This window comes from Lampris incognitus, chromosome 13 (assembly GCF_029633865.1).
Source record: "Lampris incognitus isolate fLamInc1 chromosome 13, fLamInc1.hap2, whole genome shotgun sequence".
Lineage (NCBI taxonomy): Eukaryota > Metazoa > Chordata > Actinopteri > Lampriformes > Lampridae > Lampris > Lampris incognitus.
In genome coordinates this window covers 33485190-33512236 of record NC_079223.1, presented here as the reverse complement: position 1 = coordinate 33512236, position 27047 = coordinate 33485190, and the positions used below count along the sequence as shown (strand labels likewise).

Here is a 27047-nt window from a genome sequence, read left to right as displayed (position 1 = left end):
TGTGTGCATTCTTGGGCGTCTGTCTTGTCTGTCTGTGTATCACTCAATTTGTCTTTTTATGTTATGCACTTTGTCGTGATCTTATAACTAAATATTTAGTCCACCAAATCAAACATGAAACACTTTGTTGTTAGAGAATGCTTTCATATGGACACAAATAGTAGAAAGAATTGCAGTTCATTCCAGCATGCTTGCTGCACAGCCTGTCTACCTGTACAGTGAGTTTGTCCTCTGATAAGGACACGTTTTGATGCAATGTTCTTGCTGACACCCAGGAGTGGTGTTTGATAGGATAAGACATAGCTGGCGTTATCAAACTCTTACGTACACAATTTGAAACGGCAGACATGAGTTAGAGTGAGCCTAATGGATTTATGCAGGCTTCCTGGGGACTAGAGATGGAGCCAATTCCAGTGATTCCACTTCCTTCCTCATATAACAACTTTAGAGGGTTATTTGAAGTCACTTGTGTTTGATTTCCCCTTGTTATTGTATTGTTGCTTCTTCCGGATGCCTTACAGTGATGGCTTGGGTGTCCTGTATGTCTTGTTGTTCAAAAATGAAGCTGCAAACTTTGTTGTCCATACTTGCACGTCAAAAATGCAAGACATGTGCCGGTTTATCTGTATGTGTGTCTGTTCTCATAAAGTCTCTTCCTCATAAACAGAGATTGTCCTGTGCTATTTAGGTCAAACAACAATTGTCAGAAATATGACTCAGACATGATTAACTAAGCATATATAGACAAAGATAATTTAAGGATTCCTGAGCTATATGTGGAAAGCTTGTTAAGGTTTGAGTCACATTCAACAAAAGAAAGGTTGTAACATATTTATTTCAGCTCATTTATAAGTGACATGATATTATAGCAGTCTGGTGTATATTTATCGCCAGAAAGAGATGAGTGATTAAAAGGAATGGGGATGTTATCCTGTTCTGTGTTAGCACTGCATACCTACCTCAGTACTGCCTCTCTTCCTTCTCCTCAGTGGATGCTCCACAAGTCGCTAAGTTGGTCACCATGTACCATGAGAATACATTAGTATTCTCATCCTCCTGGACCTCTCTGCAGCCTTTGACACTGTTTCCCACATCATCATCCTCAACCACGTATCTGAATACCTAAGCCTCACCGATGCCGCTTTCTCCTGGTTCGAGTCATATCTCTCCAACAGGAAACAGTTTGTCACCATCAGAGACTCTAGTTTCACCCCAGCCCATCAACCAAGGTGTGCCCCAAGGCTCTGTGGTTGGACCCCTCCTCTTTACCATCTACATGCTCCCCCTTGGTCAGATCATCTGCCACCGTGGTTTAAGCTTCCATTGCTATGCTGATGACAGACAGCTGTATCTCAGCACTAAATGATCCACTCAGCTCCCCCAACAAACCCTTGTCAACTGTCTGCATCAAATAAAAACCTGGATGTCTTCAACAAATCTACTCAAGCTAAAAGCAGTAAGACAGAGCTCATGGTTGTGACTCCCAAGGCACTGCCCTGGAAGGTTGGAGATATTCTCATCGACATGGACATCTGCCCATCCCCAGAAGTTCGAACCTGAGTGTCATTAAGGACTCCACTCTCATCCCAGTCACACATCAAATCCATCACTAAATCTGTTTTGTTATTTGTTTTATTTTTGTTTTTTTCCATCTCAAAAATATCTCCAGACTCTGGCCATCACTTTTGGACTCCGTAACAGAGACCTTCATCCATGACTTCATCACCTCCCATCTGGGTTATTGCAAAGGACTCCTGTACGGGGTACCCAGCAAAGCACTGGACAAACTTCAGTATGTGCAGAACTCAGCTGCCAGGGTTTTCACCCGCGCTAAGCCCTGGCAGCACATCACCCCTGCTTCATCCCCCTTCACTGGCTTCCAGTCAAGTCCTGCATTTCCTAAAAAAAATCCTCCTCCTCGCCGACAAATCCCTCCATGCCCTTGCCCCCCCCCCAGTACCTATCAGACCTCCTCTACCGCTATATTCCATCCCAGAATCTGCAGTCCACAGACACAGACCTGCTTTACATCCCCCACACCAGCCTGCAGACTTTTGGGGACAGAGCCTTCAGTGTGACAGCCTCTACCACTTAGAACACTCTCCTGGCAGAGATCAGCAATGCTGCTTCTTTGGACACTTAAAAAACTCCTGAAAACTCACCTGTTCACCAAGACCGGTGGTCTCTAATCACGTCTATCATCCCCAGCAAGCTTTGCTATTTTTTTTTCCATTCTTGTACAAACCCAACTCGGAAAAAGATGGGACAGTATAGAAATTGTCATTAAAAAAAGGGAGCAGTGATTTCTAATTTTACTTTGACTTATATTTCATTGCAGACAGTGTGAACTCAAGTTGTTTCATGTTTTGTCTGGTCAACTTAATTTCATTTGTAAACATAGATCCATTCCTGCCATTCAGGCCTGTAACACATTCCAAAAAAAACGTTAGGCGAGGGGCAATTTAGAGCTAGTAATGAGGTAAAAGAATTAAATAATGATGTGATTTGAAAAAGGTGATGTCAACAGGTGATTATTATCATGATTTGGTGCAAAAGCAGCATCCAAGAAAGGCCTAGTCCTTTAGAAGCAAAGATGGGCCGAGGATCGCAAGTTTACCAATAAATGTGTGAGAAAATTATTGAAATTTTTAAAAACAAAGAAATATTCCTCAAAGAAATATTGGAAGGGATTTGGATATTTCACACTCTACGGTACATAATTAAAAGATTCAAGGAATTTCAGTGCATAAAGGGCAAGGGCGCAAGCCTAAGCTGAATAACCGTGCTCTCCGATCCCTCAGACGGCATTGCCTCAAGAACCATCATTCATCTATAAGCAATATAATCACATGAGCTGAGGATTACTTTGACAAAACTTTGTCAAGCATGACAATATGTAGTTGCATCCACAAATGCCAGATAAGATTTTACTGTGCCAAAAGCAAACTTTATGTTAACCGTGTCCAGGAACTACGTCGAACTCTCTGGGCTCGGAGGCATCAGGGATGGACCATCACACAGTGGAAATGTGTATTATGATCAGACGAATCTGTATTTGTTTTTTGTTTTTTGTTTTTTTGTTTTTTTTTGTGGAAAAAATGGATGCTGTGTGCTCCAGACCAAAGAAGAAAAGGACCATCCAGACTGTTATCAGCAACAAGTCCAAAAGTCAGGGTCTGTCCTGGTATGGGGTTGTGTCAGTGCCCTTGGTAAGGGTAACTTACACTACAGTGATGGCACCATTAATGTCAAAAAGTACATAGAGATTTTGAAGCAGCATATGCTGCCTTTAAGACAACATCTTTCCCAAGGACGCGCATGCATATTTCAACAAGACAACCACATTCTGCACACATTACAAAGGCATGGCTGTGGAAGAAGAGAGTGCAGTGCTGGACTGGCCTCATTGCAGTCCTGACCTGTCCCCAATAGAGAATATGTGGCACATTTTGAAATGCAAAATGAGACAACAAAGAACCCGTACTGTTGCACACCTTAAGACAAGTTTGCAGGAAGAATGGGACAAAATTACACATGAAACGCTTTATCACTTGGTGTCTTCAGTGCCTAAAAATCTTTTAAGTGTGGTGAAAAGGAATGGGAATGGCAACATTACAAAGCGGTAAACGCTCTACTGTTCCAACCTTTTTTTGAAATGTGTTACAAGAATCAAAATTGACATGTTTATTTTGAAAAAACAACAAAATTCATGAGATAAAACATCAAAATAATGTGCTGTTGTATAGTTTTCTATAAAGGATGTTGTATTGCTATAAAGCCCACTGAGGCAAGTTTGTGAATAGGCTAATTGACTTCAACGTAATACAGGTCAAAGCTCATTTACAAATCACTGTTTTCAATTTTAATTTAACACACTGTCTCAACTTTTTCTGATTAGGGGTTGTATTGTTTGTTTTGTCTTTTCCACTATGTGTAAAGTGTCCTTGGATCCCTTTAAAGGCACTATATAAATTTTAAGTTGTTGTTTTTATTGCTTTTTCTGGAGCTATTCATCGCTGCCCCCCAACAAAAATTCTGTCATGTCCTCTAAAGTAGACAATTTTAGCAGTAGGTTGTGACCTGCTTTATTTTCCGTAGTTCAGGATTACTTTTCATACGTGAGTCATGGCATTCTGCTGGCTCTGTGAGTGAGGTTTTCTTCATGTGTGCATGTTTGAAGTGGTCAACCATCCACTTTAGTTTTATGTTCAGGTTGTTCCACCATGCCATTTCATGTCACACGTCCTTATTGTCATTGTTTGATCTCTTTCTTTTGATAACTTCTTTCTGTGATGGCATTTCGACTCACAAATACACAAACACATTGAGGATAGACACAAATTATTTACCACTGCATTGAGTGTGTTAAAGGTGCATCATGGTTGCATTTGAAGCCTGTGTGTGTGTGTGTGTGTGTGTGTGTGTGTGTGTGTGTGTGTGTGTGTGTTTGTGGGTGGGTGTGTTGGTTAGATATTAGATAGTCCCGGTACAGTACTAGAATGCTGGGACTGTTTTAAAGTCCTTCATTAAATCCTGGGGCATGGTCGGAACTAGAGAGGGAGAAGACTCCAAATTTATCTGAAGTAACTGATCCTTAGTACCTTGGTGGCAGTGTCAGGCCAAATTGTATCCGGGCTGCCAAAATGTGTCCGGGTGACATCATTGCAATGCAATCGTGACAGCTCGCATTCCTGACATTCCTCTCTCGCTGTAGTTCATAGAGTCGTAATATTGCAGGCAAAATCAGGTTTAATAGTGTACTCTTTTTAGCTACATCGTACAATACATGTGCAGGGTCACCTTTTATATTTGAATTGCAATTGTTTACATTAGGATATGTTTTTTGAAAAGCACAAAAAAACATAATTTTAGGTGAACGTTCATCTACTGGTTGATCACCTTGTTAGCTAGCTAGCAAACTACCTAGCTAATGTTATGTAGCGTGGATGAGATTTTTAATAAAGATGTTCTAAAAACCTCACGATTCTGAGATAAAAGCAGGTACGCAAACTAAAGCTAGCTAGCTAGCAATCTTGATTCTGAGTTAAGCAACAAATGCAAACAATATAAGCACATTATAAAAGGAAATTATATAAGGGTTATCTGATGTCTTAGAAGCGATATTGTCTCTGGTAAATCACAATTCTGAAGTAAAGCAGGTGTTTATCTAGCCACGATCTCTGTCGATGCTGAGGCAAGCAAACATGCGAACACTGCCTGGGAATGTCAGAAAAGCGAGCTGTCACAATTGCATTGCGATGATGTCACCTGGACACATTTTGGCAGCCCGGACACAGTTTGGCCTGACAGTAGAATCAAAGAAAGTTGGAAGAGTTCATTTGGATGCAGCGTTTATTGACAGAAACGTTTCATCACTCATCTAAGTGACCTCTTCAGTCTCAACTGACTGCAGTATCCCCACCCTTATAAACAATAGAGTGGCATAACAACAAAAACAAACAAACAGTTTCATATGCAAATAGGTGTGACCATTAACTAGAGTTTCAATGGCCGTATGTACTATTCACAGAGGATTGGAGAATAGTTGCTATGATCCACAGCATTGTAAGATGGTGATAGATTTACTCTCACACCCCCCCCCCCTCAGTTCAGGAATGGTCGTTCCTTCTTCACATAGATGGCTTCTTTGACTCCCCGTTCAAACCAGCATTCCTCCCGATCAAGGATGTGCACATCCTCATCTTTGAAAGAGTGGCCACTGGCCTGTAGATGGGTGTAGACTGTGCAGTCCTGGCCTGACACATTAGCTTTCCTTTGTTGTGCTATCCTGTTGGCCAGTGTCTGTTTAGTTTCCCCGATGTACAAGTCACAGCGATCCTCCTGGCACTAACAGTGTACACTGTATGGCTCTGTTTGTGCCGAGGGACCAGATCTCTTGGGATGGACCAAATTCTGGAGCAGCGTGTTTTGGAGTTTGAAAGAAATTGAGATGTGATACTTGGAAAATACACGTCTCAACTGTTCTTACACTCCCGCCACATACGGAATCACCACTGGTTTACACTTAGACAGCTGTTGTCCTTCTCCTCTCTTCAATCAGCTGGTGCACTGTTTGGGCGTCTTCCTGGCTTTGACAAATGCCCAGTTAGGATAACCACTCTTAACCAGGGCCTATTTAATGTGGGATTTCTCCCCTTCCCCAGTCACTGTGTCAGTAGGGACGTTGTCAGCTCGGTGGGACAGCATCATGATGATTCCTAGATTGTGCTCCGGTGGATGATGAGAGTCAAACCTTAAGTACTGATCAGTATGTGTTGGTCAACAATCAAATGTCGCCCATCACCAATTGCAGTTTCAGTCTAAGAAGGCTAACCTGTCATTTCCACATCCGTTTCAAAGAGGTCACTTAGATGAGTGATGAAATGTATTTGTCAATAAACTTTGTATCCAGATAAACTGATTCAACCTTCTTTGATTTTCTTACCTGGATTATTGAGCATGCATAAAGACACTAACCTGCCATTTTTCACATCCTCCCTGGGGAACTTGATGTGGTTGCCCACAAAGTTAATGTGGTCGGTCAAATGTGGTACGTCCTGAGATTGAATTTTAACCAGTGTCGTCCACAAATCTGAACCAATGGCTAGGTGGTGTCCCTGGGTAGGACATCAGAGCCCTCTTCCACTTCCTCCATGTACAAGTTGGCCACTACAGGTGAGACTTCTTCAGCAGTCCATCGAAACGATGATGACTGTGATGCAGTTTAAGCTCAGCAAGCACACCTCTGGGCCATCAGGCCTGCATTAGAGTGACAATATCATCCACATTTGTCACAGACAAATGTTGTTTGAGTTGGTCTGTTATGTCTTGCATGGTGGGCCTTATCATAGGCTTCTAAGTGAGACTGGGGAACCCATAACACACCCAAGCCTCTGCCTATAGTACTGCTCCCTGTATGTGAAGTACGTGGACTGAAGAAACAGCTTCAGGAGCAGACACACTTGGTCAGTGTTAAGAGTGGTCCTATTGCTAAGGGTGGGTCGTTTTGTAATTTCATATGGGCTACCTCCACTGCTTCATCAACAGGAATACACGTGAAGAGAGACGTAACATCGTAAGAGACCATTGTTTTATCCTCCTCCATAATGATGTTCCTCACCTTATCGACAAAATCCACAGTGTTCTCAATGCGATGTCCATTATTGCCTACCAATTTGTTAAGAATAGACGCAAGAAACTTACAGATGTTATAGGTCACTGAGTTAATCATACAAACAATAGGCCGTACTGGCATCTTGGGTAAACCATACAGACTAGGTGTCGCTTCCCCTGGGTATAATCTGTGGTACAAAATACACATCTGTCATACATCTGTCACCATATTATAATGCTGTGATTGCAAATATTCCCAAATCCTCTGTGAATAGTACACATGGCCATTGAAACTCTTGTTAATGGTCATGCCTATTTGCATATGAAACTGATCATTGGTTTCAGTCATTATGCCACTGTATTGCTTATAAGGGTGGGGATACCTACAGTCGATTGAGACTGAAGAGGTCACTTGGATGAGTGATGAAATGTATCTGTCAATAAACATTGTATCCAGATGAACTGTTTCATCTTTCTTTGATTTTCTTACCTGGATTATTGAGCATGCATAAAGACTTGATGGCAGAAATAATTGAAATCAAACAAATCAGCTGTCATAGAACTGTCACCGCTACAATATTGCACATTCAGTATGCTGATAGCATCAGCCAAAAGTAGTTATAAAAGAAATGACTTACATATTTCATTTGACCCTCACAATGGCAATCGTCATCCATCATTGAAGCAGTATATCAGCCTCCATCTTTTCTGCCCTCTCTTTGTAACCACTTAAATAGGACAGTCACTAAGAAGGTAAAACTGTGTTGACCTAGAGTGTTGTACACTGTATGGCAATTGCAGTACTTTAGCCATACGCCACGCAATAGAATAGCAGTGAGAGCAGTTGTTAGGCTCATATTTTTGTCTTTTTCTTCTTTTGCAGGACATGAATGACTTCTCCCCTGTCTTTAGCCAGGCCTTGTATAAGGGCATGGTTGCACCTAACGCAGAAAAGGGAACAGTTATCACGACCGTGTTCGCTGAGGACCAGGACCCACTGGTGAGTGGCTGATGCCACAAAACAATGTAATATTATGATACGGTACTGTATGTATTCAACAGCTAGAGTCACACAGAGTGTCTTCAGAACATCAGCCATTTTTGGTCTTGCTATTTTTGTAGGAGTTGATGGAGGATGAGTTCAGTGTAAGACTTGATGTAGATGCACTCATTACAGCTATGTGACATTACTGTTTCACACACTTGTAGCTGTAATTGCGATTGTCCCTGTTTAGCATGCTCACTTGTGTGAGTCAACTACCAGCTACGACTGATACCTCTGCAGTGCCTCAGACTCCTTTACTTATTACATCTAAGGAGACTCTCCCGGGACTTGAGCTATGAAGTATTTTTTTTTGCCATCTGCAAAATATGGAACAAAATTATACAGTGCAGAGAAATCGTGACACCCCGTTATACTCGGAAATTGTTTGACTATCATAACATGAAGCTACACAGGAGCGATGGAAATCCTTTTTTTTTAATTGTTTTTTTTTTTTTTTTGTGATTTGGTGCAACACACAACCTTGTAACTTTATAAGGCCTCGCTTCCAATCCGTCAGTGTAACAGCGAGGCAGTTAACGATGAAAACATATATTTGCAAGTTAATAAATAAAGGAAAACCAGGTTATTTTGTCCCACGAATATGTGGTTCCAGGTCATCAAACCCATACTAAATTCAACTGGCTTTACTGGCAGTCCTGCCTATCTTAATATTTTATAACCCTTGGTGAGTCAGCATTCTGCATGTTCTCCCACTCCTTGTCCTCCCTGTTCTTTTTTTCTTTGCTTGTTTGTGAAGTAGAGGTATTTTTACTCTATAAATAATACTTTGCATTGTTAAATGAGCCATACAGACCAAAGATTGCCAATATTGTATTTCAGACAGCATAACAAGTTTCTATTCAGCAAAATTAGTAGTTTGCAAATTGTACTGCAGTCTTAACTTCACCTATCCTTGCTTCAAGGTTTTTTTAATTTTAATTTATTTCTGATTTTTCCCTTTTTCTACCAATTTAGTGGCCAATCGATCTCTATTCTAGTTCAAACACCCAGCCTCATACTGTATGCGTTTGCCAACTGCATCTCTCGGGCCGGCAGTCTTGAAGGAGACGCCTCGCCACTTCCGTGACAAGGTGAATCCAGGCCAAACTACTGCTTTTTCCGACACACACAGACGCATTCATGTGACGAACACAAGCCGACTCCACCCCCCTCCCGAAGACAGCGTTACCAATTATTGCTGCTTCATTGAATCAGGCCATAGTCGGATCTGATGAGACTGAGGCGTGACTTGCTTCAAGTTTTAAAATGGTTTTAGAATATATCAGACAAGCCAGCTGGCTCTCAAAGCTCTCACATTGCTCTTAATTGGTTTCTGCAGTTACTGTATGTGTTTAGTTAACAAGTTTCTGGAATGTAGATTTGCAGTCATGTGGTAATATAAGAATCCCCCATCCATCCTATTCCTTCTAATAGCAGCTGGTTATGTGTGGGTATATGAGAGAGTCCCCATATCTGGACTGGATGCTTAATGTTAGTGACCCTCCCGCAGTTGGGATCCCACCAGGGGTAGGGGGGCTTGTGTGCTTTCTGTACTTTCTAAAGCATGACCTGATATCGCTGTGTTGGTGTTGTTCCCACAACATCATAATTAACATTGCTCAAGGACCATTATTACAACGGACCAATCCCACTGTGATGTGCATTTGCGACACTGGGAAAAACACCAGAAGCTAACTTAACATAACCTCAATCTAACCCTTACCTTGGCCAATAGCTAACCTCAACCAAACCGATAGCTTACCCATGCTAATCCACAACCTGATGACACAACTGTATTTTTCCCCGAGTCACAAAGGCATGACAGCACAACATCATGATTGGTCTGTTGCAATGATGGTCCTGAAGCAACATCCCCCCCCTTTTTTTTTTTCTCCCCAAATGTACTTGGTCAATTACCTCACTCCTCTAAGCCATCCTGATCTCTGCTCTGCCCCTCTGCCAATCCAGGGCGGGCTGCAGACTACCACATGCCTCCTCCGATGGAGGAGTCACCAGCCACTTCTTTTCACTTGACATTGAGGAGTTTTGCCAGGGGGATGTAACACGTGGGAGGATCACGCTATTCCCCCCAGTTACCTCCCCCCCCCAAACAAGTGCCCCAACCAACCAGAGAAGGCACTAGTGCAGCAACTAGGACCCATACCCACATCCGGCTTCCCACCTGCAGACACGGCCAATTTTGTCTGTAGGGACGCCCGACCAAGCCAAAGGTAACATGGGGCTTCGCACTGCTGATCACCATATTGGTAGGCATGGAATAGGCTGCCACACCACCCAGACGCCCCGGAGCAACATTACTATGATGTTGCAGGAACAACACCTAAACGGAGAGATACACCAGTGTCTAAATGCTGGGGGACATAAATGTATAGGTCTAGATGTCTGTCTGTCTGGACTGTCAAGAGAGACGGGGAGCATAATTCATTGTGAGAGCATTGGCACAGCAGAGAGCAGACAGGATGTGTATGTGAAACCACAGGGAAAGAGATTTGACAGACACATAGAGATTAGGTTCCATAACAGGCGTAAACTAACCCAGTCTTCTGTTGACCTGGATTTGGGAGCTCAAAGCACTTAATGATGGCACGTCTGTCATACTCACCCCCGTTAAGTAACACGGTATTTAATCTGGCGCTCGCTAAACGCAGACACATTCACACATATAGAAATATGAAAACATGTACCACACCCAGCACACACACACACACACACACACACATGCATGAAGAGACATATGTGTATAAGTATTCAACTGATCATACAGTTAACTTAGACTCTTTTTTCCCCTCCCTTCTTTCTGTGTCAGAAAAAAATGACAATATAATCCCTATATCCAGGTCAGCACAAACCTATGACAAATAAGATTTTTCTAGACAACAACTGTACTTTTTTCTGTGAAACTCGACCTTTCAACTTAAAGGTCAATTTGCGCGTGATTCGAGCAAACACAACGTGGCAAGACAAACGCAACAAACACTGTATGGTCCTGTTAATCTAACAGTCTTTATTATACTTTCAAATGAAATTATTTTAGCACACTGAGTCAGCTGTCTATTCTCCCAGCTCGTTCTCCACTTTTCTGGTTTATGTCTCTCTACCATCATCCCACTGTCTCCGAGCTTTGTCTTAAATTCATGACCTAATTTTTACACGAACCACAAGCAGATTCAGTTGTATTAGATAAAATGAAAAAATAAACCTAATAGATATTCGTCTTTGTCACCATCTCCCTGAAATAGTTGTCTTTTGCTATCATCTAAACATACATTTCTTAGATAGCTAAGTGGCTAATATGTGCTTTTTGTTGTTGGTCTCCTGCAATGTTAATGACGTTTACCCCGGCAGAGGGCATAAAACATTCATGGTCTATGAATAAAAAAAAAAAAAAAAACACTCTACAAGAAATGGAGTAAATCAGAGTTAGATGGCACAGTATCAACAGTGCTAGGTCCCCCCCCCCTCCTTTTTTTTTTCCTCCCCAATCATATTTGGCCAATTACCCTACTCTTCCGAGCCATCTCAGTCACTGCTCCACCCCCTCTGCTGATCTGGGGAGGACTGCAGACTACCCCATACCTCCCCGAGTCGCCAGCCGCTTCTTTTCACCTGACAGTGAGGAGTTTCACCAGGGGGACGTAGCACGTGGGAGGATCACTCTATTCCCCCCAGTTCCCCCTCCACCACGAACAGGCGCCCCGACCGACCAGAGGAGGCGCTAGTGCAGCGGCCAGGAGACACATACCCACATCCGGCTTCCCACTCGCAGACGCAGCCAATTGTGTCTGTAGGGATGCCCGGCCAAGCTGGAGATAACACAGGGATTCGTTGATCCCTGGGTTGGTAGGCAACGGAATAGACTGCCACACCACCCGGATGCCCTCATAGTGCTAGGTCTTTTCGTAAGTGTTGTACAAGTGTCACTGTGACCAAACTTTTTGAGAAAGCTGTTAATGAAAGAAAACAATTGAGAGGCACTTTAAATGTATTGTGATTCAAACTTAACTTCTCTGCTTTTCAAAAGAAAACTCAGCCTTCATTTCCACTTTTCTTGGGCCATATGGCCAAGGGCTGAACTGTGCTTTCAAGTGAGGTTTTTAATGGCAGAATAGTTATACAGGCTTGGGAATAACAAACTACCGGAGAAAATTTTGTGTCCCTGATACGCACACTATTATTTATGTGTTTGGCCTTTGGCAAAGCACTTTTAGTTAACTTTAAAGCTATAATTGTAGGGGTCGGGCTTGATGGGAAGGAAGGAGGCTGATGTGGAGCTCGCATACTTACAGTCAAATGTTGCTATAATCTCCAGAAATTTGGATGAAATGAGTCCCCCCCCCCCCGTTTTACGTTTGAATACACTTTGCAGGCCTTTTAGAAAAAAAGTTTTTACTTTATTTTGGGTTTTTTTTTTTTTAAGAATACCCTCATTGAATTCAATGTGATGGTCTCGTATTCAGGGAGATACATCTTGTGGGTAAACCTCACCAGGGAGCTCCTGCTCCGGCGGGACTTATTTCTCTCCTCTAGCCTCATGATTTACTCTGTCCCAACAGAGTTGAGCCATTTCAGCTTATAGAGAAGTGCTTCAGTAAGCTTGTTAAAAAATCAGACTGGGTTTCTGGCCCAGAGGGATGTGACAGGAAAAAAAAGATAGGTAGCTGCAGAGAGGATTCACAATCAAGAATTGTGATGAATTTTAATGTAATGGTCATATTAAAGTCCAAGCCTCATTAGCGTATATAAATGGTTTGCAAGGCAGATTATCCTTCAGTTTACGCAGAAGGGAGGCCAGTCTCTTTGAAGTCACAGCAGCTTATCTTTGTTATATGACAACCCTGTGTTGTGATAATCGCTGAAGTGAGAAAAGAGGAAATGTCAATGCCACTGGTTGGGTTAAGGTTATTTTATTTTTTTCCTTTCTCTGCTATGTCAAGGTATATTTTACGTGTGTTGCAAACCGTATGTACCACAGTGAATCCATTGGTATATGAAGTGTTCCTTTCTCTCTTGTGCCCAGGGAACTCCGGCAAGTTTTGTCCGCTACAGAGTGGATTTGGACAGGTCGCCGTACAGCGGGAGCATCTTTGATGTGGAGGAGGAATCTGGAAGGGTTATCACTCGGGTCAACCTCAATGAAGAGCCCAGTGTCACTTTTAAAGTGAGTTTTGGTGATGATGGCTGCACTGGTGTTAAGCATAATTACAAATCATCACTACTCAGTCATTATAGATAATCATCTTTTTTTTTTTATTGTAAACATATATTAAAAACCTCATTTAAGATTCACTACTATGTCTGTGAATGTTCTCATTCATCCAGGTCATGGTTATCCAAAGGAGTTGAATCAAGTGCAACTGGACTTGGTATAGATCCGTGAAGACGTTTCGCTTCTCATCCAAGAGGCTTCCTCAGTTCGTGCCTTTCTGACTAGACCAAGCTAGTCTAAGAGGCGAAACGTCTTCACGGATATATACCAAGTCCAGTTGCACTTGATTCAACTCCTTTGGATTCTCTACTATGTTTTTCAGCTTTCAAAAGGCAACAGTCTTTAATTTGATGAGAATTATCGTGATGATGTTTAAATCCCATATCACAGATTTTTTTTTAATGTCTACAAGATACATGATGTTTCCACAACAGCATCTCATTTAGAGCAGTGTTAGTTGTGACTTGAATTTTCGGTGACTTTTTACTTCATCTGCATCTTCTAAGCTCATTTAATGTTAGCAGTAATGAGGACCAGAGGCTTAGGTATATGCAGATATTGAACAGATGGGCTCTTCATTTCTGAAAAGCTTTGAGGGTGTTACTGGTATGTTGTCTGGATTCTCAGCCCTTGCATCTGTGACCAAATGCATGTGGCCCTGCAATATTGGATTTTCTCATGTCTTCTATTTTGCATAGCTGCACATCAGGCCTACCACATGTGGTCATTTGATTGAATTGAGGTGACCTCAGTGTGGCATATCCATGGTGGAGCTGGTGCCGTGGGATATTAGGTCCTAATGAGGATGATTCTCTAACACACCCACACAGTTTCTTAATTTTCCCTTTCTGTGTTTCTCCTTCCTTACTCTCTGCATCACTCCCATTTTTTTTTTTATTTCTCCATAGCTTGAATTTATCTCCTTCTGTCTCTGTTTTTCCATTTCTCTGTCATTCTATCGCTCTCTGCCCCCGGGTCGGCTCCAGTCTCCATGGTCTATGAATGTAGATCGATAGATTCATACTGTCTCTGGGATGTTTGCCAGCTTCTCACAAAATTTGATTTCGCTGGCCTTGACTTGTTATTAGGTTGCCAGACATGTCTACGTAAACATGCTTGGCAACCACAAATGGTACTGATTTAGAGTGGGGGGGTGATAATAATAAAAAGTGTGTGTGTGTGTGTGTGTGTGTGTGTGTATATCTGTCTGTCTGACTCTAAACATGTACATGTTTATGTATTCTCCAGTTGTTTGTGATAGCCTATGATGATGGAGAGCCGGTGAAATTTAACAGTACCTTGGTGGAAATCACTGTCCTTCAGCCCTCCCGCATCCCCATCTTCACCCAGGAGGAGTACAGGTAATGCTACCTCAATGCTGACAAACAGCATTGACGTTTGTATGTGAAGTGTGTGTATTTAGATTCGGACACTGTGCATAGTATTTGAAAGTGGGAGAGAGGGAGAAGATGCATGCAGGGACTCCTTGATAACACCTTGATATACATTTACATTTGTGGCCACATCCTCCATTCAGCTGCTTTAATACCTTAGTAATTATTTAAGTACTTGGTAAATAATATATTCGCTACCTCTTTTTGTATTTTGTTTAGCCATGGAATTTACCATTGATTATTCACACAGCTTATTATTTTTCTTACTGTGTCACCTACCCTCATGTTTATGTTCCCATTCTGAGCTGAATGTGAGGTGAGAGCAGAACAGCCACTTTTCCATACAAATGTACTGGCTTGGCTAGACTCAGATTGACTCAGCGTGTCAGCGCAGCGCAGCTGGGATTTGCATTTCCATTACAACAGGGCTTTCCGCTTGAAGGTGGTTTAAGTGATGACGCAGCACCCTCTGTAGCGCTATTTACTATTGCACCGTGCAACGATTGTTGGTAGCCAGCTACTTTTCATCATGGATTTTCAGGCTGCTGTTAGCATAGGGGCCGATCCCATGGGTGCTCCAGTGCTCGAGCACCCACCGAAAAGATATAGCGTTATATTTGTGCCTTGTTCCTGAGCGAGCAACGGGGGATTTGGAGCACAGGAAAATAGATTTTGGGAGCACATAAATTATATTTTGAAGAGAAATTGTAAGCAAGTAAAGAATAATTTCATTTGAGCAAGCAATAATCTATTCTGTGCTTAATGAATGTATTTGCATGTTTGCTATTATTCATATTAATGTGCAATAGTAACTTTTCTCTCTCAGTTACAATCAAATGCCCTCTCACAAACTCTTACTCGGTGCGCTGGCAAACGCTGCACAGTAGCTCACATTGTTTCTCTCCTCGCTCAACATCTCCACTGTGTGTGTGTGCTCAACTTTGCCAGCACACTCGCTCAAACTGGTACAGAGTTACAGTTGTGCCACAAAGTCAACCAATCAGTGAATTTGAGAAGGTTAATTCTGATTGGTTGTTTAACTTTCAATCACTCCAATTACAATGCTTCCAGAGAAGGATGAGTTAAACTAGTCACACAACATCCGATATCTAAAGATACATGGAGATGTAACGTTGAGCCATACAACGCAGCACTACTACTACTACTACTACTAATTTTGGCTGCTCCTGTTAGGGGTCGCCACAGCAGATCATCCGTTTCCATTTCTTCCTGTCTTCTGCATCTTCCTCTGTCACACCAGCCACCTGCATGTCTTCCCTCACCACATCCATAAACCTCCTCTTTGGCCTTCCTCTTTTCCTCTTCCCTAGCAGCTCCAAATTCAGCATCCTTCTCCCAATATACCCAGCATCTCTCCTCCACACATATCCAAGCCATCTCAATCTTGCCTCTCTTGCTTTGTCTCCAAACCGTCCAACTTGAGCGGTCCCTCTAATATAATCATTCCTAATCCTGTTCTTCTTCGTCACTCCAATGAAAATCTTAGCATCTTCAACTCTGCCACCTCCAGCTCTGCCTCCTGTCTTTTCGTCAGTGTCACTCTCCAAACCATATAACATAGCTGGTCTCACAACCATCTTGTAAACCTTGCCGTTAACTCTTGCTGGTACCCTTCTGCTGCAAATCACTCCTGACACTCTTCTGCACCCACTCCATCCTGCCTGCACTCTCTTCTGCACTCCCCGTTACTTTGGACAGTTGACCCCAAGTATTTAAACTCATATGCCTTCATCACCTCTACTCCTTGCATTCTCACCATTTCGCTGTCCTCCCTCTCATTCATACATAGGTATTCTGTCTTGCTCCTACTGACTTTCACTCCTCTTCTCTCCAGTGCATACCTCCACCTCTCCAGGCTCTCCTCAACCTGCACCCTACTCTCGCTACAGATCACAATGTCATCCGCAAACATCATCGTCCACAGAGACTCATGCCTGATCTCGTCCGTCAACCTGTCCATCACCACTCCAAACAAGAAAGAGCTCAGAGCCGATTCTTGATGTAATCCCACCTCCACCTTGAACCCATCTGTCATTCCAACCACACACCTCACCATTGTCACCCTTCCCTCATACATATCCCCAACCACTCCTACATACTTCCCTGCAACTCCCGACTTCCTCATACAATACCACTCCTCCTCTCTTGGCGCCCTGTCGTATGCTTCCTCTAAATCTACAAAGACACAATGTAACTCCTTCTGGCCTTCTCTATACTTCTCAATCAACATTCTCAAAGCAAACATCGCATCTGTGGTGCTCTTTTGTGGCATGAAACCATACTGCTGCTCGCTGATCGTCACCTCTCCTCTTAACCTAGCTTCTATTACTCTTTCCCATATCTTCATGCTGTGGCTGAATAACTTTATACCTCTGTAGTTGCTACAGTTCTGCACATCGCCCTTGTTCTTGAAAATCAGTATCAGTATGCTTCTTCTCCACTCCTCAGGCATCCTCTCACTTTCCAAGATTGTGTTAAACAATCTAGTTAAAAAACCCACTGCCATCTCTCCTAAACACCTCCATACCTCCACATGTATGTCATCAGGACCAGCTGCCTTTTCACTCTTCATCATCGTCATAGCTGCCCTCATTTCCTCCTTGCTAATCCACTGCACTTCCTGATTCACTATCCCCACTTCATCCAACCATCTCTCTCTCTCATTTTCTTCATTCATCGGCCCCTCAAAGTACTCCTTCCACCTTCTCAGCACACTCTCCTCACTTGTCAGCACATTTCCATCTCTATCCTTGAGCGCCCTAACTTGCTGCACATCCTCCCCAGCTTGATCCCTCTGTTTAGCCGATTGGTGCAAGTCCTTTTCTCCTTCCTTAGTGTCTAATCTGTCATACAACTCACAATACGCCTTTTCCTTTGCCTTTGCCACCTCTCGCTTCGCTTTATGCTGCATCTCCTTGTACTCTTGTCTACTTTCTTCATCTCTCTGGCTATCCCACTTCTTCTTTGCCAACCTCTTCCTCTGTATAATTTGTTGTACTTCCTTATTCCACCACTAAGTCTCCTTGTCATCTTTCCCCTGTCCTGATGACACACCAAGTACCTTCCTAGCTGTCTCCCTCACTATTTCTGCAGTGGTTGCCCAGCCATACGGCAACTCTTCACTACCATCCAGTGCCTCTGTTAACTCCTGCCTGAACTCCACACAACAGTCTTCCTTCTTCAACTTCCACCGTTTGATCTTCGGCTCTGCCTTCACTTGCTTCGTCTTCTTGGTCTCCAAAGTCATCCTACAGACCACCATCCGATGCTGCCTAGCTACGTTCTCCCCTGTCACCACCTTGCTGTCCCCAATCCCTTTTATATTGCGCCTTCTACATAAGATATAGTCCACCTGTGTGCACTTTCCTCCACTCTTGTACGTCACGCTGTTTTCCTCCCTCTTCTTGAAATATGTATTCACCACAGCCATTTCCATCCTTTTCACAAAATCCACCACCATCTGTCCTTCCACATTTCTCTCCTTGACACCATACCTTCCCATAACCTCCTCATCACCTCTGTTCCCTTCACCAACTTGTCCATTGAAGTCGGCTCCAATCACCACTCTCTCCTCCTTGGGTACCCTCTCCACCACGTCATCCAACTCACTCCAGAATTCTTCTTTCTCTTCCATCTCACACCCAACTTGCGGGGCATATGCGCTGATAACATTCAGCAATACAGCTTCGATTTCCAGCTTCATACTCATCACTCTGTCTGACACTCTCTTCACCTCCAGCACACTCTTGACATTCTCTTCCTTCAGAATTACCCCTACCCCGTTTCTCTTCCCATTCACACCATGGTAGAAGAGTTTGAACCCACCTCCAATACTCCTGGCCTTACTCCCCTTCCACCAGGTCTCTTGCAACACACAGTATGCCTACCTTTCTTCTTTCCATTATATCAGGCAGCTCTCTTCCTTTACCAGTCATAGTGCCAACATTCAAAGTTCTGACTCTCACCTCCACACTCCTACCCTTCCTCCTCTCTCGCTGCCTCTGGACATGCCTTCCCCCTCTCCTTCTCCTTCACCCAACAGTAGCGTATTTTCCACCGGCACCCTGTTGGTTAACAGTACTGTTGGCAGTCATTGTAACTCGGGCCTCGACCAATGCGATATGTAAATCTTACTTATGATCCACATATTTGATTTGGCAAAGATTTTACACCGGATGCCCCTCCTGACGCAACCCCCCCCCCATTTATCCGGGCTTGGGACCGGCACTAAGAATGCACTGGCTTGTGCATTCTCAGTGGCTGGGTTCATACAATGCAACACTACAGCACCATAATACAAAAACTAACAATAATTTCTGTAATATAAGTTAATAACAAAAAGTACTGAAAAATGTTTTTAATCCAGTTGTAGTTGAACAACACCACTCTAGTCAGTTGTCATTTTTTCATAACACTTCCAGGATAGTTTTACTAGTGACAGGGATCTAATTGGAGATTAAAAAAAAAAAAGCCAATCAGATTTTACCTTTTCCTTTCTGGAGTGGGCTGGAACAAGCAGGTCATCCAAATAAAAAAGGACTTGCATTATTTTTCTGCATAGTGGCTCCAGCGCCATCTCCACCCATTTGGAGAACATGCGTGGAGCCAAGGAGTAACCGAGCAGTAGGTGGTTGTGCTGATGTTGCACCCCCTGAAAGGAGAAACACAGAAACTTCCTGTGTTTCAGGATGATGGGAATGTGAAAATACGCGTCTTTCCGGTCTATGGACACAAACCAGTCATTCTAGTGAACACATTTCAACACCTGCTTGATCGTAAGCATGTGAAACGGTCTGCTCGTGATAGATTTGTTGAACACTTGACAGTTCGAGAATTGGCCTCACTGCTCCCGTTTTTTTCGGAACCAGGAAATAACGGAGTAAAACCCCAGATTCACCTCACCCTGTGGGACAATGGAAACCACCTCTTTCATCAAGAGCTACTGTAGCTCTGGAGCGTGAGACAATGTTCCCGGGATGACAGGACTGTTTCCAGTATCCCATTGAACTGTTGGGGGGGGGGGGCAAACTGAAGTGCATAGACTCTGCTGATTAACCCATTCAGCCTACAGCTCATCGTGCATATGCACCGCCACTCAGAGGAGTGGTCCCGAGAGCAGGAGTGCATGAGTCTAATGTACTGCAGTTGCCATGGATTTGAGCCATGCTAGAGCCCTTGCTGCCGCTGCGGGCCCCGGAGCACTCTCCGGTCCAGCCCATAGGGGGCTGTAATTGAAAACGCTAATCAGGAGGCTCTGAAGGCTGAGACAGACACAGCAGATACAGGCTCGCTGCAGGCAATCACCGGCAGGGAGGAGGCTTTGTCATAGCCTCAGTGATCTGCCGACCAGGAGAGGGGGACTGAAAAGCGCGGCATGGCGAAGCATTTGTACTTGCATCCAGCGGCAGATGGGAGGAGATGCTGTTCACGCGAGGTGAAGTGTCGGCGCTTGTGGGTTCATCAACACACGGAACAGTAGAACTGAGTGTGTGGGATGCCTCTGTACAGAAAACAGAGGGGGTGTGCTGCTTTAGTGTAAAGAGACCATGCTGTCTGTTAACCGAAGAGTTAAAGACCGCCACCTCATACATGAGGATGGTGCTGGCAGTTCTGCTGAGTTCAGATGCTTTCTCCAGGGGCAGCTCAGGTTTCTGAGGGGCCAGTTTAGTCAAAGAGAAAGCCAGCAGAAAGATATTGTTCTCCGCTGCTGATGTTTGGAAAGCACACTGATGAGTCCAATCTGACAGGTGTGCCATAAATTGGTCCTTGGTGGAGGGCGGAAACAGCCTTTGTCCAGACAGCATGTTAACTTGCTTAACGCCAAAAAATGCCGTCAATTTGGGCTTAAGTGGGGGAACGGGAGGACAACTGTGCTCCATGAAACCTTCCACTTTTAAAATCGGCACACAGGTGGAGACCAACACCCTCAGGTTCCTGGGGTCAGCCGCTGCACCCTCTAGATATCTCCGAATGGCCGGAAAGCAGGGTCTCGCCTGGTTGGTTGAGCCAAGAGAAAATCCCCGCACATCTCGTCCAGTGGAGCCAGTTCCTGTTCCAGCGGTACAAAGAGATTTTTATATGCTGCTGCCCACTTAATAATCCCTGGCAACTCACGGTGAAGACCGCCAATTGCCAGCAAGGTGGTGGCAGTTGAGAACGGCACCCCAAAGTCCCTTGGGCGTGTCTCTACTGGCCCGTCTTGTGTCTCCGGCTCCTCCACCTGGAGAAGAGAGTCCAGGGGCGAGCCACAGGGTGAACCATGAATAGATGGGGCAGAGTCGTCCGACTCCTGTTTCCCCAGCGGGTCCAAGACCTCCAGGGCTTCCTCAACTGAGAAGTCCTCCTGCACCAGCCACACGCCTTTGGCTGTGACGTTGAAGGTGTCAACATGCCTCTGTTTCTCCTCCTGAGGCAGCCGATCACAGTAAGGACATGACGCTTGTGGGGTGAAAGGCAGGCCGGCGTGTTCCAGGTCAAGACAAACCTTGCAATGGCTGTGTAGGTCGAAACCCATGAGGTACCCCATCTGGCAGACAGGGCAGACCCAGACACCCCCTTGAGTGTTCTTGATTGTAGACGTCTTGGTACTCTTCAGTGCTTGCACCTGCTGAAGAAAAATGGGAGCCAACTGTATGGCCTCATCTCATTATATAGGCAGGTTGCAGCTGTAAGTGGGGCCCACTATTAGGTGGGCGTTGATATAAATCTTTTCAGTGCTGTGCGCATGCGCGATGGGATATACCCACTCGCGATAGCCTTAGAGGGAGAAGCCTATACAAAATAAAAACGCAAATCAACGTGGCATGATTTGACTCGGCGTGGCCAAAAGTGCCAAATGTGTCAAGCTCTCCATGGAAATGTGTTGCCTCTAACACTTGGTGAAAAAATCCTGTGTTCTGAAGTACTCTCCCCCTTTTTCACACTCACATCTCCCTCCACGACTGAATAATAAGCTTGGAAGTATAAATATGTATATCTGCTGTAAGGTAGATGCAGCTGATCATCAGCACTGTAAACCACATCTGTTTCTCTCTGAGGGCAGAGCAGGGCTTCCCCCTGAGTTTATTAAGTGGGTCTTTTAGCAAGATTAAATGTTTAGAGTGTTCAACTGGCAGAGAGAATGAGAGAAGCAGGACAAGGGAAGAAATCTATATTGCGCTGACATTACATGCTGGAGGGTGTGCAGTGTGCGTTGGTTTCAGGCCACTGCTCAGTTGAGTTTGTTGCCACTACTTTCAATGTGTGCTTATTGAAGGAATTTATTATTGAAATCATTTATCATTGAATCAAATTAAATTTGGATCAAAACCATGCATGTGCTGTGTGAGTGCTAGCATGAACATTTGCTGTGTTTCAAGTTGTGTTTTACTCGACTCTGGAGGGTAGCTAGCTGTTTTGAAGCACTTCAGTTATTATTAACATTCCCATGTGTGAGTACTGAAAAGTAGGGAACCTTTATTTCCATTTTGTGTAAACTTGTGAAATAAATACACAACTTTGGTAATGCCATGTCCTCTGCATTTTATGTGAGCAACCAATCAGAAGTCCTTGTGCAAGTAAAAGAACATGTTTAATACAACACTGTGTGTGTGTGTGTGTGTGTGTGTGTGTGTGTGTGTGTGTGTGTGTGTGTGTGTGTGCGTGCGTGTGTGTGTGTGCTTGCGTGTGTGTGTGTGTGTGTGCTTGCGTGCATGTGTGTGTGCATGTATATGTGTGTATTGGTGTATTTCGGAGTACAAATGAGTCTACATGCATTGAATGCCTGTTGTGAAATTCAGTATTTTGTGTGTATGCTCACGTTCACCTATTGCCAGGTCTTATCCGGTGATTGATCAGTGCACTACATAAATGCAGCAGCAAAGCTCATGCAGGGCCATAGATTTCCATTTTGAATGAGCGTCCTGTCCTACACATGAGGCAAATCTGGACCACCGACAGTGAGCTCCGTGGGGCGTCACATTGGCGATGCTAACCATACACAGTTGCAGTCCTGTCATAAATTATGACCATGAGAGCCTTTGCCAGATGCTGGTGCTCTCCTACTGAAAAAACAAACAAACAGTGGAAACGATAAACGGTCTCCTCAACTCTCTTCCTCTGTGTTTTACCTCATCCGCCTTCTGCCAGTGGATTCCTCCAATCACAAATCACTCTTTAAACATCCTGTGAAGACTCTGTCTGTCTCAATGAGGGCAGTTAGTCTTAGTAGCAATTAGGTAGGCTGTGCCTAGAGCTCCAGAGCACACAACTAAAACTGCTCAGCTGGGTTTAGGCTGACTTAATTATTTCTGCTCCATCTTTATGGTCGGTGCCTTCCATCTGTCAGAGGGAAAATGAGGAGTTCCTGGTCACTGTTGGCTAAAACAAATGGCTGATACTGTAGTCAATACTGTCGCAGCATGATGGTACTTGCTTTCCAGAGCCCTCGTTTCTTTGAAATGGAAACAGAAATGTTGCATTTGGTGTTTACAAACTATTTGTTGATTCATAACTGCTCTTTATGGAAGTCCTGAAAGGCAAGTGTAATGGAAAAAAAATATGTATTAATTATTTTCCATTGTCAGAGAACCCCCAACCCAGAAAAAAATATGCCCAAACCCTTTTTTTTAAGGAAGCCCTGAAAGGCAAGCACAAATATCTGCTCAAACTCTATTTTTCACTGTTCTGTGTAAAAAAAAGAAAAGAAAGAAAAATAACCTGTAATTTACTAACAAATGCGCAAAAAAAATGTGTCTTTTTTTTTTTCTTTTCTTTATACCAGCAAGTGAAAAAAATACATATATTTTGAGCAAGCTAAATAGGCTATGGTTAGCATTCTATTCAAACTTTGGCCGTGAGGGGTCCAGAGTTTATTATTACCACTCATTCAAGAAGAAGAAGAAAGAAAGACACTTTATTTTTGTCATTGTACAGGTTACAATGAAATGTGTTCTCTGCATTGTAGCCATCCTATTGTACAGGAGCAGTGGGCAGCTGCAGTGCCAGGGGATCAACTCCAGTTCTTCTTTCCATTGCCTTGCTCAGGGGCACAGACAGGAGTATTAACCCTAACATGCATGCCCCCCCCTTTTTTTTCTCCCAAATTGTATCCGGCCAATTACCCCATTCTTCTGAGCTGTCCCGGTCGCTGCTCCACCCCCTCTGCCGATTCAGGGAGGGCTGCAGACTACCACATGCCTCTCCTTCGATACATGTGGAGTCGCCAGCTGCTTCTTTTCACCTGACAGTGAGGAGTTTCATCAGGGGGACATAGCACGTGGGAGGATCATGCTGTTTCCCCCAGTTCCCCCTCCCCCCCGAACAGGCGCCTTGACCGACCAGATGAGGCGCTAGTGCAGTAACCAGGACACATACCCACATTCAGCTTCCCATGCGCAGATACGGCCAATTGTGTCTGTAGGGATGCCCCACCAAGCCGGGGGCAACACAGGGATTCGAACCGGGATCGCCGTGTTGGTAGGCAACGAAATAGACCGCTACACTACTCGGACACCCAACATGCATGTCTTTTTGATGGTGGGAGGAAGCCGGTGCACCCGGAGGAAACCCATACAGGCACGGGGAGAACATGCAAACTCCACACAGAAAGGACCTGGGACAGCCTGGCGTTCGAACCCAGGACCTTCCTTCTGTGAGGCAACAGTGCTAACCACTGGGCCACCGTGCAGTCCAAAAAATATACTGTTACCACCTGATCTATACATGCTGTATGAACTATGAATTTAAAACTTGGTTGTAATTATTTTTTTTTGTGATCAGTTATTTATTAAGATTATACAAAACAGAATTGTAGCTCACCAAGCACATAGGAACTCCCCTATGGGAACAGGAGCAAGTCATCTGGAACGAGAGAAAAAAAAAGTGAAAAAATCAAAGTAAATAAGACAATAGTAATGATAGTAACTATTAATAAAAAATGCATATAAGGGAAGAAAAAAATCGAAATAAAGGCAAAGAATAATATTAAAAAGCCAAAATAGATAAAAACAATAACAAGTCAATATCAATGCACAGATAAATAAAACACCATAGACACAGAACAGCATACAATTGTAAATCCACAATACAATAACAAGCAACCACAATGATGACTGAAACAAGAAACAATACAGTTAGGTCCATACGTATTTGGACAGTGACACAATATTTGTAATTTTGCCCCTGTACACCACCACAGTGGATTTGAAATAAAGTAACCAATATGTAATTGAAGTGTGGACTTTCAGCTTTAATTTAAGGGGTTGGACAAACATATTACATTAACTGTTCAGGAATTACAGCCAGTTTTATAATATATGGTCACCACATTTTCAGAGGATCAAAAGTAATTGGACACTAACAAGTGGTTTCATGGGCAAGTAAGACCTTTTCCATCATTATTCCATGACAAATTAAGCAGATAAAAGGTCTGGAGTTCATTCCAAGTATTTACATTTGCATATGGTAGCTGTTCATCGGAACTCTCAACATGAAGTCCATAGAGGTGTTAATACAAGTGATGGAGGTAATCATTAGGCTGAAAAAGCAAAGGAAATCTATCAGATGGATAGTAAACACTTCAGGAGTGGCCAAATCAACATGTTGGTTCATTCTTAAAAAGAAAGAATGCACTGGCAAGCTCAGCAACACCAAAAGGCTTGGAAGACCACGGAACACATCTACAGAGGATGATCGCAGAATTATTTCCCTAGTGAAGACAAACACATTCACAACATCTAGTGAAGTCAGAAACACTCTTGAGAGGTGGGGGTATCATTGTCCAAGTCTACAATCAAGAGACGCCTGCATGGAAATAAATACAGAGGGTTTACGACAAGGTGAAAACCACTGGTGTCACTTAAGAACAGGAAGGCCAGATTAGACTGTTTAAAAACATCTAAAAACCTACCCAGTTCTGGAACAAGGTTCTTTGGACAGATGAAGCATTGATTAACTTGTACCAGAAGGATGGGAAGAGGAAAAGTGTGGAGAACAAAAGGAACAGCTCATGATTCTCAGCATACCATATCATCTGTCAAACATGGTGGCGGTAGTGTTATGAAATGAGCATGTATGGTTGCCAGTGGAACTTAGTCGTTGGGTGTTTATTGATGATGTGACTACTGACAGAAGTAGCAGGATGGATTGTGAGGACCCAAGTGCCTCTCAAGGCAGAGAAGTGGAATATTCATCAGTGACCAAGTCCGTCACTTGAGCTCAACCCAATTGAGCATGCTTTTCACTTGCTGAAGATCAAACTAATGGCCAAAAGACCCACAAACAGTCAGCAACTGAAGGCAGCTGCTGTTAAGTCTTGGCAGAGCATTTCAAAGGAGGAAACTCAGAATTTGAAGATGTTGATGGGTTTCAGACTTCAGACAGTTATTGACTGCAAAGGATTTTCCTCCAAACATTAAATATAACTGTTATAATCAAAGTTGTGTTTGTTTGTCCAATTACTTTTGAGCCTCTGAAAATGGGGTGACCCTGTATATCCATGGCTGTAATTCCTGAACAGTTAATGCCATATTTTTATCCAACCCCTTAAATTAAAGCTGAAAGTCTACTCTTCAATCACATCTCAAGTAATTCATGTCGAATCCACTGTGGTGGTGTTACAAATATTATGTAACTGTCCAAATAGTTATGGACCTAACTGTATGTGCTAATTTCAAACATGCCCATATAAACATATGCATACATGTACATGTATGCATATGTTTAACCTGCTGTAGTAACCTGCTACCATTTATTTCAGCATCTCTGATGTAGTCTCTGCACCATTGCACCTTCTCATCTCATCATCAGCCGCTTCTCTGGGGTGGGGTCGCAGTGGCAGAAAGCTAAGTAGGGCACTCCAGATGTCCCTCTCCCCAGCAACGCCCTCCAGCTCCTCCTGTGGGATCCCAAGGTGTTCCCATGCCAGAATGGACATGTAGTCCCTCCAGCGAGTTCTGGGTCTACCCTTGGGTCTCCTCCCTGTTGGTCCTCCTGGACCAATCTGTGATGCCAGAAGTCAGCATTCCCCGGTCCCCGCCTTTGCCCGCTGCTCAGCCTGCATTGCACCCTACCTCAATGCTCATCCCCATGGGTGGAGGGTCCACAGGGTGCCATTGCACCTTATCACCTCTTATTTCACCTGTATAAATCAATCCTTGTGTATATATTTCAAGATTGTTGTGTTGTAGTTTTGTTATTCTATGTTAAGTACACTGAGAGAGCCACGAAACCGGAGTCAAATTCCGTGTATATGCAAACCTACATGGCC

The 27047-nt window shown here is 43.6% G+C and overlaps 1 protein-coding gene across 1 annotated transcript in view; it reads left to right on the top strand.

Moving 5' to 3' along the window:
* The window catches only part of LOC130122460 (protocadherin-15-like), a 299505-nt gene that overhangs the window by 168560 nt on the left and 103898 nt on the right, over positions 1–27047 (top strand). Inside the window, exons 22-24 of the mRNA XM_056291387.1 lie at positions 7997–8113; positions 13197–13337; positions 14634–14746. Of these exons, the coding sequence (XP_056147362.1) occupies positions 7997–8113; positions 13197–13337; positions 14634–14746 (371 nt within the window). The remainder of the gene's footprint in view (positions 1–7996; positions 8114–13196; positions 13338–14633; positions 14747–27047) is intronic.